We start from the raw sequence: 15,072 nt of genomic DNA on the forward strand, positions 1-15,072 counted from the left end.
AAATGTACAAATATTTGCAAAAATAAAGATCTAGGGATAAACATCACGCCGAAAATATCAGCAGAAGTGCGCATCAGCATCGAAACTTCGACGGTAACGCAAACTGGACCTTGCAGGACACCATTCAGTGACCTTAATAAGGAATCCTCTAGGACTTGATGACAGCCAGTGTAGTTTAAGATGCAGGGTCAGGACAGGAGCTTAGACTATCACTGCCAACACAAGTCATTGAGAACATAAGTTTACTTGCATAACTAAGTACAGTGGTCCCTCGTTGTTCGTAATTAATCCGTTCCTGGAGCCGTTACTATAAACGAAATTTACGATTTACGAATCAATTTTCCCCATAAGAAATAATGTAAATACAATTAATCCGTTCCTGACACCCAGAAGTATTAAAACAAAAAAAATTTTTAACATGAAACATGCATGTAGTACATAAACAATACAATGGGAAATGATGAATGAAACATTAACAGCATAACACTTACCTTTATTGGAGATTCTTCTTAGTGTATGGGAGACTGGAGGAGGAGAGAGAGTGGATTGTTTATAGTTTGGAAGGGGAATCCCCTTCCATCAACACCTCAGGTACCATTTGCTTTTCTGGGGTTGCTTCTCTTCTCTGTTTCTTAATGCCACTAGGACCACCTTGAGAGTCACTGGAGTCCTGTCTCACAAAATAACTGTGGAGAGAGCTCTGTTTCTGGCGTCTCTTTAACACTTCCCTAAAATGGCCCCAAGACTTTGTCACTGTACATGTTGCCAACCTGGCTTGCAACAACCTTGTTAGGGTGATGTTTCTCCATAAAGCTTTCCATCTTACCCCACATAGTAAAAATCTCTTTAATTTCTGAAGAAGGCACCTTCTTCCATCTCTCTTCCTCCTCCTCTGCAGCAAGATTCTGAGCTGCGATGTGTTGCTCTTCCTGCTGAAGCTCTTGCAGCTCCTCAGTGGTGAGCTCTTCATTGTGGTCTTCCACCAATTCTTCCACATCCTCCAAACTCACATCCAACCCCATGGAACTCCCCAGTGCCACAATTGATTTTACAACAGACATAGGCTCATTAGGGTCAGTCCCAAATTCTTCAAAATCCCTCTTGTCGACACAATCTGGCCACAGTTTTCTCCAGGCAGAGTTCAAAGTCCTGGTAGTCACTCCCTCCCAAGCCATACCTATAAGGGTTATGCAGTGGAGGATGCTGAAGTGTTCTCTCCAAAATTCCCTTAGGGTCAAGTGAGTGTCTGTGGTCACAGTCAAGCACCTGTGAAACATTGCTTTTGTGTAGAGTTTTTTAAAGTTTGCAATAACCTGCTGGTCCATGGGTTGGAGGAGAGGAGTGGTATTCGGGGGCAAGAACTTTACTGTGATGAACCCAAACTCCTCGAAAATTAGGTCATCCAAGTTTGGAGGATGAGCAGGTGCATTGTCCATTACTAGCAGGCACTTGAGATCCAATTTCTTTTCCAGGAGATACTCCTTCACACTAGGGCCAAACACTTCATTGAACCACTCGACGAAAATTTCCCTCGTGACCCATGCCTTACTATTAGATTTCCAAAACACACACAATTTACTCTTCATAACATTGTTTTTCCTGAACACTCTGGGATTTTCAGAATGGTACACTAGTAATGGCTTCACTTTGAAATCCCCACTAGCATTAGCACAGAACATTAGCGTCAGCCTGTTTTTCATAGGCTTGTGTCCTGGCATTGCCTTTTCCTCTTGTGTAATGAAGGTCCTCTATGGCATTTTCTTCCAAAAGAGGCCTGTTTCGTCACAATTGAACACTTGTTCAGGTTTCAGTCCTTCAGCCTCTATGTACTCCTGGAATTCATGCACATATTTTTCAGCCGCCTTGTGGTCCGAACTGGCAGCCTCACCATGTCTTACCACACTGTGTATGCCAGTACGGTTCTTAAATCTCTCAAACCAGCCTTTGCTGGCCTTAAATTCACTCACTTCACCACTATTTGCAGGCAATTTCTTTACCAAATCTTCATGCAACTGCCTAGCCTTTTCACAAATAAACAAAGTCATAAGAGTATCTCCTGCTAATTGTTTCTCATTTATCCACACCAATAATAACTTCTCAACCTCTTCCAGTACTGGTGATCTCATTTTTGTCAGCATAGTTACTCCCTTTGCAACAACAGCATCCTTTATTTCATTTTTCTTGGCCACTATGGAACATAAGGTTGTGTAGGGTTTCTTATACATCCTGGACAGTTCGGCCACACTTGTACCACTTTCATATTGTTCAATGATGGTTTTCTTAAATTCAGTCGTATTTCTCACCTTCTTTACCACAGTCTTGGCACTAGGAGCTTTCTTTGGAGCCATGGCAGCTTATTTAGTATTTGCAAGCACTAAAATAAATGGAATATTATGAAATATTTCACTGGAGCACGTGAGGGGACCTTCACTCACTGGTAAACAATGCCAGACTGGCTGCCGCCCTGGCTCACGCCGTGGGTACGCGTCCCGGACGAACTACGACTCGCGAGTCAACCTATGAAAAGAGAGTCCATGTTTATACGAAAATACCTCTATGATTGGCGAATATTACGATTGCCGGGAACTACGAAAAGCGGGGGACCACTGTACTTAAATGAACCAGGCACAGGTGAAAGAAAATCTTGTGTAGCGGCAGCAAGGCTGTGGAACCAGTCAAAGAGAAGTGAAGACAGTGTCTATACAGGCAATCAAGTTTACATTTAACAGAACTATAGGCGGTTAGAAATACATCACTTGATCGGGAGATAAAGCTTAACCCCCCACCTGCGAAAACACATCAGTACACACGCATACATCATTACGATGTCCATAATATTTCTTGGATAACAAGGTAGACAAGTAGTGGCACTTTGACACGACTATGACAAAGATGAGGGACACAGATAAGAGTCGAACACTCAAACGACACTAAAGAAATGGAATGGAGTAAGAAACGACAGGTAGAGACTGACCCCTTAAACACATTCGGTAGTTCGATTTTTCTCAGCCGATCGGAAGTAGCTCTGTAGCTAGAGCTTAATTTAATAATAAAAAAAGTCTGCATTTAAAAGAGGAAACTTATGATGTTTCGGTCCAGTCTGAACCATTCTCCGGTAACAACCTAGAAAACTCAAGCAGGTAGATGCAGGTTCAGCATACAAGACGCTTCCTGTACATCACACATTTCAAAGGAAAAAAAAAAGTACTTCCTGAGCCTATGGACTTTTTAAGCCTCTTTTTATTTACGGGAAATATATCTAAGTGTATTTTAACTTCCAACTTGTTTACTTAATCTGAAGGTGAATATATTATTGCATTCAGGATAACGGGGAATATAACTAACGGTTATCCTGATTATTTTAGCCAGGGAGGCAGGGATATTCAACAATGCCAGAAAATTATTGAAGAAGCGTAAGACGAGCGTGTGTAGTGTACCTAGGGTGAGGCTGACACCAGGAATAAAACACCAGTACACCCAGTACTGCGCACCACAACCAAGACCCCCAGCAGCATCACCACCAAGACCACCACGGTCACCAACATCACCCCCACCACACATAACAAGCCTCATACGACACAAGACCCACCACCCCACCCTCACACCATCATCCCCTAATACACACATCTCATACCACCACCCATACTGCCCACACATGCTTCTCACCCACCCACTCACCCTCCCGCCCAACCTCGTCCATACCCCCTCACGCCCTCACTCCGAAGGTGGTTAGGAAGGGGGACGATCTGGATGAACAAGTGACCCGAGCAGATTCCATACACAGTTTTAAGAATAGATATGATAGGACCCATAATTTCCATAGTGTGCGTTTATGAGCAGTCAGGAGGTGGAGCCAGGAGCACTGGCTTATACCTTGTAACCACAAACAGGAGAATGCAACCCACCCATCCAATCACCTAGCCACTCCCCCACCAACATCCCAACCCAACCACCCACCCACATGCAAACCCACCTGCCCACATCCCAACCCACCCGTCTTGCCCCACCCACATGCCAGCCTACCTGTCCACCCACCCGTGTTGCCACTCACCCCACATGCCAACCCACCTGCCCACCCACATGCCAACCCATCCGTCTTGCCCGCCCACATGCCAACCCACCTGTCTTGCCACCTACCCGTCTTGCATCACCCATACGCCAACCCACCCGTCTTGCCACCCACTCACTTGCCAAACCAACCGTCTTGCTCCACCCACAAGCCAACCCATCCGTCTGGCCCCACCCACATGCCAACCCACCTGTCCTGCCCCACCCACATGCCAACCCACCTGTCCTGCCCCACCCACACGCCAACCCACCTGTCCTGCCCCACCCACATGCCAACCCACCCGTCCTGCTAACCACCCACATGACGGCTCACCTGCCCGCCCACCCGTCTTGCCACCCACCCAAACGACCTTCCAAGGAGTGTACCCCCAACTAGTCCCGTGATACCCCTACCCATCAGGTGGACCAGTACCTTCCCCCCTCCTACCTGTACCCTTCGAGTAACACACCCAAGTAACCACCCAGTAACCAGTACATGTTCTCCCTCCCTCCTTTCCCGGCCACTCCCCCCACCTCCTAGAACCAGCTGTCTAGCGGTACTCGTTCCAACAAACAGACGGCTCGATAAATAAATTTGTCGACGGTGAGGCTGACGTCTGTACTCACCGGGTTCTACTCTCACAGTCGTACTATCAGAGTTGTACTCGCAGATATACTCGCACTGTTGTGCTCGCCGAGTTGTACTCAGTCGTACTCGCCTCGCCCGGATGAACTCGTAAAGATAGACAAACTACTCGTAGTCCCAAACATAACTTAAAGAGTGACCGGCCTTTGCTTGTCGCTGTCGTACCTACACTTGAGGCTGTGAATAAAATTTCCCCCCGCGGTCTGGTCACAGACCGGGCCGCGGGGGCGCTGACCCCCCGAAACCCTCTCCAGGTATACGCCAGGTATACCACCATCACCACCACTGAAGTGCTTCGTAACATTCCTCTAAGTCATTCGTAGATTCCACAAATATTCTCGCCCATGTGTGTCGCATTTCACGGAATCTGTTCGTGCCTGCCCTATCAAAACCTGTCGAGTATCATGTACGTCGTTATCGTGTCTCCTACGACACTCCTCTCTCCCAAGGTAGTCAAGTTTAATTCTTTGAAACCGTACAATTGAACCCTCTGGTTTCTGGAATCAGCCTGGATGCGCACCTCTGTACGTTCTCTAGCTGCTGAAAGTGCTTTCTCAAGTATGGGCTCCGTGGTGGTGCTGTGCACTCTAAAATGAGCCTGACACGCCATGCCCTGAAGGATTCCTTACTGGGGTATCTGGAGGCAGTTCTTTCAACAGTGTCTGTGGTTCCTGTCTAGGTTTCTTTGTGCTTGGTTTGTCTGCAGTGTTATTTTTGCGCTTTATTTGCCTGTGTGTCGGCCTGTGCTTTCGTCAGTGTTAGGTTTGTGTATATCTGTGGCTATACGTGTGTGTGTGTGTGTGTGTGTGTGTAGTGTTTGTATGTGTGTGTGTGTAGTGTTTGAGTGTGTGTATGTGTTTGTGTGTGTGTGTGTGGGTAGTGTTTGTGTGTGTATGTGTGTGTAGTGTTTGTGTGTATGTGTGTGGTGTTTGTGTATGTGTGTGTTTGTGTGTGTATGTGTATGTGTGTGTATGTGTGTGTAGTGTTTGTGTGTATGTGTGGTGTTTGTGTGTGTGGTGTGTGTGTGTGTGTAGTGTTTGTATATGTGTGTAGTGTGTGTGTGTAGTGTGTGTGTGTGTGTTTAGTGTTTGTGTGTATGTGTGTGTAGTGTGTGTGTGTGCGCGTATGGTGTGTGTGTATGTGTGTGTGCGCGTATGGTGTGTGCGTATGGTGTGTGTGTATGTGTGTGTGTAGTGCTTGTGCGTGTGTATGTGTGTGCGTAGTGTTTGTGTGTATGTGTGTGTGTGTGTGTATGTGTATGTGTATGTGTGTGTGTATGTGTGCGCGTGTGGTGTGTATGTGTGTATGTGTGAAGTGTATGTGTGTGTGTGTGTGTGTATGTGTGTGTGTGTATATGTGTGTGTGTATGTGTGTATGTGTGTGTGTGTTTGTGTGTGTGTACTCACCTAATTGTGGTTGCAGGGGTCGAGACTCAGCTCCTGGCCCCGCCTCTTCACTGATCGCTACTGAGTCCTCTCTCTCTGCTTCCTGAGCTTTGTCATACCTCTTCTTAAAACTATGTATGGTTCCTGCCTCCACTACTTCACTTGCTAGGCTATTCCACTTGCTGACAACTCTATGACTGAAGAAATACTTCCTAACGTCCCTGTGACTCGTCTGAGTCTTCAGCTTCCAGTTGTGACCCCTTGTCCCTGTGTCCCCTCTCTGGAACATCCTATCTCTGTCCACCTTGTCTATTCCCCGCAGTATCTTGTATGTCGTTATCATGTCTCCCCTGGCCCTTCTGTCCTCCAGTGTCGTCAGTCCGATTTCCCTTAACCTTTCCTCGTACGACATTTCCTTGAGCTCTGGGACTAGCCTTGTTGCAAACCTTTGTACTTTCTCTAACTTCTTGACGTGCTTGACCAGGTGTGGGTTCCAGACTGGTGCTGCATACTCCAGTATGGGCCTAACATACACAGTGTACAGTGTCTTGAACGATTCCTTATTAAGGTATCGGAACGCTATTCTCAGGTTTGCCAGGCGCCCGTATGCTGCAGCGGTTATTTGGTTGATGTGTGCCTCCGGTGATGTGCTCGGTGTTATGGTCACCCCAAGGTCTTTCTCCCTTAGTGAGGTCTGTAGTCTTTGTCCACCTAGCCTATACTCTGTCTGCGGTCTTCTTTGCCCCTCCCCAATCTTCATGACTTGGCATTTGGCTGGATTGAATTCGAGAAGCCAGTTACTGGACCACATGTCCAGCCTGTCCAGGTCTCTTTGCAGTCCTGCCTCATCCTCGTCCGATTTAATTCTTCTCATCAACTTCACGTCATCTGCGAACAGGGACACTTCAGAGTCTATACCTTCCATCATGTCGTTCACATATATCAAAAATAGCACTGGTCCTAGAACTGACCCCTGTGGGACCCCGCTCGTAACAGGCGCCCACTGTGATACCTCTTCACGTACCATGACTCGTTGCTGCCTCCCTGTCAGGTATTCCCTTATCCATTGCAGTGCCCTCCCTTTTACATGCGCCTGATCCTCCAGCTTCTGCACTAATCTCTTGTGGGGAACTGTGTCAAAGGCCTTCCTGCAGTCTAGGAAAACGCAATCTATCCACCCCTCTCTCTCTCGTGTCTTACTTCTGTTACCTTGTCATAAAACTCCAGGAGGTTTGTGATACAAGATTTGCCTTCCATGAACCCATGCTGGTTTTCATTTATAATCTTGTTCCTTTCCAGGTGTTCGACCACTCTCCTCCTGATAATCTTCTCCATGACTTTGCACACAATACATGTCAGAGACACAGGTCTGTAGTTTAGTGCCTCGTTTCTGTTTCCTTTCTTAAATATGGGGACTACATTAGCTGTCTTCCATTTCTCAGGTAGTTGCCCAGTTTCAAGGGATGTGTTGAAGATTGTGGATAGAGGCACGCACAACATCTCTGCTCCTTCTCTAAGGACCCATGGGGAAATGTTGTCCGGTCCCATCGCCTTTGAGGTGTCAAGGTCACTTAAGAGCTTCTTCACCTCCTCCTCAGTTGTTCGTATGTCATCCAACACTTGTTGGTATATTCCCTCTTGATGTTCCCTTCTGTGCTGTCTTCCCACAGCCCTTCCTGTCTCTACTGTAAAAACTTCCTTAAATCTCCTGTTCAGCTCCTCACATACCTCCTGATCATTTCCTGTGAGTTCTCCACCTTCTGTCCTTAATCTGATCACCTGGTCTTTGACTGTTGTCTTCCTCCTGATGTGGCTATACACCAGTTTCGGGTCAATCTTGATTCTCGATGCTATGTCATTTTCATACTGTCGTTGGGCCTCCCTCCTTAACCTGTGCGTACTCATTCCTGGCTCTGCGACTGATCTCCCTATTTTCGTGTGTTCTCTGCCTTCTGTACTTTTTCCATTCTCTATTGCATTTTGTTTTTGCCTCCTTACACCGTCGGGTAAACCAGGGGCTCGTTCTGGTCTTCCCGTTGTTACTGTTGCCCTTGGGAATAAACCTTTCCACTGTCTCCTTGCATTTTGTTGTTACATATTCCATCATTTCATTTACTGGCTTTCCTGCCAGTTCTCTGTCCCACTGGACCTCCCGCAGGAAGTTCTTCAACCCTATGTAGTCCCCTCTTTTATAGTCAGGCTTTTCCCATTCAACTCCTGTTATTCTCTCCACTTGCAGCTCTACTATGTATTCAAAGCACAGAACCACGTGGTCGCTAGCTCTTAGGGGACTCTCATACTTGATGTCCTCAATGTCTGAGCTGCCCAGGGTGAACACAAGGTCCAATCTTGCTGGTTCATCCTCCCCTCTCACTCTGGTAGTGTCCTTAACATGTTGGTGCATGAGGTTTTCCAGCACCACGTCCAACATCCTGGCTCTCCATGTTTCGGGACCCCCATGTGGCTCCAGGTTTTCCCAGTCAATCTCCCTGTGGTTGAAATCCCCCATAACCAGCAACTTTGCTCTGCTGGAGTGAGCTCTTCTTGCCACCTCAGCAAGTGTGTCCACCATTGCTCTGTTGCTCTCTTCATATTCCTCTCTTGGCCTCCTGCAGTTCTGTGGTGGATTATACATCACTGCAATGACCACTTTGTGTTCCCCAGACTGAAGTGTACCTGCTATGTAGTCTCTTTCTCCCGTCTCATCTATGCCTTCCATTTTCTCGAATTTCCATCTGTTTTTTACGAGCAGAGCAACCCCCCCTCCCCCCCTGCCCCTTCTATCTTTCCTCATGATCTGGTATCCTGGTGGGAAGATTGCATCTGTTATTGTCTCCGTGACTTTTGTTTCTGTGTATGTGTGTGTGTGTGTGTATGTGTGTGTGTGTGTGAACGTGTCTTTAGTACCCTTCCTAACTTGTAAACATATTTTTGGTACCTTTCGTAACTTGTACACGTATTTTAGTACCTTTCCTAACTGGTAAATGTAATTTTAAGATGTACGCAGGACAATGATGTTACATATCGGAACTTTGGTCTAACACATTATAGTTTATCATTTCCCCATCCATAAACTTCAAAATTATTTTATACAGTAGCTAATTTAAGAATAGTTTTGATAGGACTCCTGAAGGCAGGAGAGGATGAGCCTACGGCAGTAGTGGCTAGTGTGAGAGGCTCGGCCAGCGGTGACTTGACCTCTGCAATCACAAAGAGACGAGTTCAATATGGGGAGTACGAACACAAACGCACGCGCACGCACACGAGAGCGAGGCTCTCAACGTCGAGTTCTTAAAGTTTGTTGTAGATTTCCATGACAAAGTTAAGTTGTGAATGATACATGTAACACACACACACACACACACACACACACACACACACACACACACACCGTGTACGTTAGGCCCATATTGGAGTATGCGGCACCAGTTTGGAACCCACACCTAGCTAAGCACGTAAAGAAACTAGAGAAAGTACAAAGGTTTGCAACAAGACTATTCCCAGAGCTAAGAGGTATGTCCTACCAGGAGAGGCTAAGGGAAATCAACCTGACGACACTGGAGGACAGGAGAGATAGGGGGACCATACAAAATACTGAGAGGAATTGACAGGTGGACAAAGACAGGATGTTCCAGAGATTGGACACAGTAACAAGGGGACACAGTTGGAAGTTGAAGACAGATGAATCACAGGGATGTTAGGAAGTATTTCTTCAGCCACAGAGTTGTCAGGAAGTGGAATAGTTTGGGAAGCGATGTAGAGGAGGCAGGATCCATACATAGCTTTAAGCAGAGGTATGATAAAGCTCACCGTTTAGGGAGTGAGCTAGTAGCGACCAGTGAAGAGGCGGGGCCAGGAGCTTGGACTCGACCCCTGCAACCTCAACTAGGTGAGTACAACTAGGTGAGCACACACACACACACACACACACACACACACACACACACACACACACACACACACACACACGGCCTGACGACACGGGAGGACAGGAGGGTTAGAGGAGACATGATAACGGCATACGAAATACTGCGAGGAATATATAAGGTGGACAGAGACAGGATGTTCCAGAGATGGGACACACAAACAAGGGGCCACAATTGGAAGTTGAAGACTGAGATGAGTCAAAGGGATGTTAGGAAGTATTTCTTCAGTCATAGAGTTGTAAGGAAGTGGAACAGTCTTTCAAGTTATGTAGTGGAGGCAGGAACCATGCATAGTTTAAAGACGAGGTATGATGAAGCTCATGGAACAAGGAGAGAGAGGACCTAGTAGCGACCAGTGAAGAGGCGGGGCCAGGAGCTGAGTCTCAACCCCTGCAACAACAATTAGGTGAGTACAATTAGGCGAGTCCACAATATGAGCGAAAAAAAAGAAGAAAAATAAGCAATATAAACAAATCAAGGCATCAACGCGGCGCAAACAAGGTAAGCAAACCAAGAAGCTAACTAGATGTATAAAAAACGCAAACAAAACGGGACGAAAAAACAAGAGGCAAACAAAGCAATACAAACAGACTGAAAACATGGGAGAGAGAGAAGTACTTACCGAGACATGACTCTTCTGAGCTCCAGTTTGTTATGGCATCGTCCAGCTGAAAGAAAGTGAGCGGTCAACACACACCAGGATCACACAATTATGAATGAAGGAAAAAATTTCTTGTCCGTAAAATGACTTTTCGCAGAATATATGCATATATATATATATATATATATATATATATATATATATATATATATATATATATATATATATATGTCGTGCCGAACAGGCAGAACTTGCGATCTTGGCTTAAATAGCAACGCTCATCTTGCCATATAGGACAAGTGAAAATTTGTGTATGCAATAATTTCGCCAAAATCATTCTGAACCTAACGAAAAAAATATATATGATTGTGTATGTTTAGTACTAAATTATTGCAAACGTATTTAAAATATATTTAGTTGGGTTAGGCTAAAATAAATTGCTCTTGTTATAATAAGGTTAGGTAAGTTTTCTAAGATTCTTTTGGTGCAAAATTAAAAATTTTTACATTAACATTAATGAAAAAAATATATCTTTAAACGTATAGGAGAAAATTTTAAAAGGACTTAATTTTAAATGAGTTCTTGCTAATTGACCAGTTTTACATATTCGGCACGACATATATAAATATATATATATAATGTCGTGGCGAATTAGTAAAACCTGCGATTTTGGCTTAAACAGCAACGCTCTTCTTGCCGAATATGGCAAGCGAAAATTTGTGCATGAAATAGTTTCGCAAAAATCATTCTGAACCTAACGAAAAAATTTATTTCACTGTTTATTAAATTATTGCAAACTTATCTTAAATATATTTAGCTGGATTAGGCTAAATTAAATTGAGCTTGTTATAATAAGGTTAGGTAAGTTTTCTAAGGTACTTTTGGTACAAAATAAATTTTTACATTAACATAAATGAAAAAAAATCTTTAAACGTATAAGAGAATATTTTATAATGGACTTAATTTTAAACGAGTTTTTGCTAATTGACCAATTTTACCTATTCGGCACATCATATATATATAATGATCATGAGGTGTGAGACAGGCCAGACAGTGTGACGCACCTTAGCCAGCAGCTCCTGGGACTGCTGCAGGATGGGAGCCACTCCATCGAAGAGAACCTGGTGCTCGTAGTCGCTGACGGAGGAGAGTCGCTGGAGGTGCTGTCCGTACACGTCATCCACGCAGCGGAGGCGACTCACCAGTGTGCGCTCCGTGGCGGCCATCACCACCGCCATTCGTAGCCGTGGCTCCAACTCTGCAGGAGGAAGACAAGGAAACAATGTTAACTTTCCCAACACCGAAGGTGGAATAGGCGAAGAGGAAGGTGAAAAAAAATCACGACAGTGGCTAAAAAAAATCACCATCACACGCACGAAGTGGAAAAAAACAATCGACTTTTCGGTCCACCAAGTCTGGAGAGTAATAGTAGTCCAGGACTGACTGAAACATCGCCCAGTTTTCCGGAACGAAGTGAGATTCCCCCCCCCCCCAAGTTTTCCGGAAATGACCGAAAAGTCACTCAGCTTCCAAAGGAACGGCCGAAATGTCGTCCAGTATTATTGCACAATGCGTGGGCTAGTTGCATATTGCGCAGGAAGCTGACAAAGCTGGAATAATACTGGAAAGTAGCATTGCTGAAATATAACGATGGAAGGTAGCAACCAGTAGCACATAACCAGCAGCGCACCAACAGTAGCACACCAACAACCAGTAGCACACCAACAACCAGCTGCGCACCAACAACCAGTAGCGCACCAACAACCAGTAGCGCACCAACAACCAGTAGCACACCAACAACCAGCAGCACACCAACAACCAGCAGCACACCAACAACCAGTAGCGCACCAACAACCAGCAGCACACCAACAACCAGTAGCACACCAATAATCAGTAGTGCACCAACTACCAGTAGCGCACCAACAACCAGTAGCACACCAGTAGCGCACCAACAACCAGTAGCGCACCAATAATCAGTAGCGCACCAACAACCAGTAGCGCACCAACAACCAGTAGCACACCAACCAGTAACACACCAACCAGTAACACACCAACAATCAGTAGCGCACCAACAACCAGTAGCACACCAGTAGCGCACCAATAATCAGTAGCGCACCAACAACCAGTAGCGCACCAACAACCAGTAGCACACCAACCAGTAACACACCAACCAGTAACACACCAACAACCAGTAGCGCACCAACAACCAGTAGCGCACCAATAATCAGTAGCGCACCAACAACCAGTAGCGCACCAACAACCAGTAGCACACCAACCAGTAACACACCAACCAGTAACACACCAACAACCAGTAGCGCACCAACAACCAGTAGCGCACCAATAATCAGTAGCGCACCAACAACCAGTAGCGCACCAATAATCAGTAGCGCACCAACAACCAGTAGCGCACCAATAATCAGTAGCGCACCAACAACCAGTAGCGCACCAACAACCAGTAACACACCAACAACCAGTAGCACACCAACAATCAGTAGCACACCAACAACCAGTAGCACACCAACAACCAGTAGCACACCAACAACCAGTAACACACCAACCAGTAACACACCAACAACCAGTAGCACACCAACAACCAGTAGCACACCAACAACCAGTAGCACACCAACAATCAGTAGCACACCAACAACCAGTAGTGCACCAACAACCAGTAATACAACAACCAGTAGCACACCAACAACCAGTAGCACACCAACAACCAGTAGTGCACCAACAATCAGTAGTGCACCAACAATCAGCAGCACACCAACAACCAGTAGCACACCAACAACCAGTAACACACCAACCAGTAGCACACCAACAACCAGTAGCACACCAACAACCAGTAGCACACCAACAACCAGTAGCACACCAACAACCAGTAGCACACCAACAACCAGTAGTGCACCAACGATCAGTAGCACACCAACGATCAGTAGCACACCAACAACCAGTAGCACACCAACTATCAGTAGCACACCAACTATCAGTAGCACACCAACAATCAGTAGCACACCAACAACCAGTAGCACACCAACAACCAGTAGTGCACCAACAACCAGTAGTGCACCAACAACCAGTAACACACCAACCAGTAACACACCAACAACCAGTAGCACACCAACAACCAGTAGCACACCAACAACCAGTAGCACACCAACAACCAGTAGTGCACCAACAATCAGTAGCACACCAACAATCAGTAGCACACCAACAACCAGTAACACACCAACAATCAGTAGCACACCAACAATCAGTAGCACACCAACAATCAGTAGCACACCAACAATCAGTAGCACACCAACAATCAGTAGCACACCAACAATCAGTAGCACACCAACAATCAGTAGCACACCAACCAGTAACACACCAACAACCAGTAGAACACCAACAATCAGTAGCACACCAACCAAGCGCACTAACAACCAGTAGCACACCAACAACCAGTAGCACACCAACAACCAGTAGCACACCAACAACCAGTAGCACACCAACCAGTAGCGCACCAACAATCAGTAGCACACCAACAACCAGTAGAACACCAACAATCAGTAGCACACCAACAACCAGTAGTGCACCAACAACCAGTAGCACACCAACCAGTAGCGCACCAACAATCAGTAGCACACCAACAACCAGTAGCACACCAACAACCAGTAGCACACCAACCAGTAGCGCACCAACAATCAGTAGCACACCAACAACCAGTAGAACACCAACAACCAGTAGCACACCAACAACCAGTAGTGCACCAACAACCAGTAGCGCACCAACAACCAGTAGCGCACCAACAACCAGTAGCACACCAACAACCAGTAGCGCACCAACAACCAGTAGCGCACCAACAACCAGTAGCGCACCAACAACCAGAAGCGCACCAACAACCAGTAGCGCACAACAACCAGTAGCGCACCAACAACCAGTAGCACACCAACAACCAGTAGCGCACCAACAACCAGTAGCGCACCACCAACCAGTAGCGCACCAACAACCAGTAGCGCACCAACAACCAGTAGCGCACAACAACCAGTAGCGCACAACAACCAGTAGCGCACAACAACCTGGATTTCAGTTTTGAAGCTGAAATGAAAAAAAATATAAGATGCTGGAAAAAAATATACTTTAAAACACACGTTTTTTCCCCGAAATTCGTATGTGAAATTTCTGAAAGTACCGAGCTTTCACTAGTCAATATAATGTAGTGAAAGTTAGGTATTAATTGAAGGGAAAAAATATATTGGCATCTGAGGACGTTAGCTCCCTTAGCTGCGCCACTCTGGAACAACGCTGGAAGGTAACTCTGGTAGGTAACAACGCTGCAGGCTACGGCAACCTTGTCTTTCTAGGAAGGTGCCTTCATACTGGTGAGGGGTTCTTGATCCGGGGAACTGGGCCTACCCTTCCCCTTCCTCAGATCAATGACCTCGCATTCCTCAGGCGCTGTACGACTCTTGAAGGAGTCGTGCGAAA

The 15,072-nt window shown here is 46.0% G+C and overlaps 1 protein-coding gene across 1 annotated transcript in view; it reads right to left on the reverse strand.

Moving 5' to 3' along the window:
• LOC128689036 (uncharacterized) overlaps positions 1–15,072 on the reverse strand; it is a 184,147-nt gene that overhangs the window by 23,601 nt on the left and 145,474 nt on the right. Inside the window, exons 3-4 of the mRNA XM_070087428.1 lie at positions 11,670–11,863; positions 10,627–10,672 (exon numbers count right to left, since the gene is read on the reverse strand). Coding sequence (XP_069943529.1) covers positions 10,627–10,672; positions 11,670–11,863 — 240 coding nt within the window. The remainder of the gene's footprint in view (positions 1–10,626; positions 10,673–11,669; positions 11,864–15,072) is intronic.

Source organism: Cherax quadricarinatus, chromosome 21 (genome assembly GCF_038502225.1).
Source record: "Cherax quadricarinatus isolate ZL_2023a chromosome 21, ASM3850222v1, whole genome shotgun sequence".
Lineage (NCBI taxonomy): Eukaryota > Metazoa > Arthropoda > Malacostraca > Decapoda > Parastacidae > Cherax > Cherax quadricarinatus.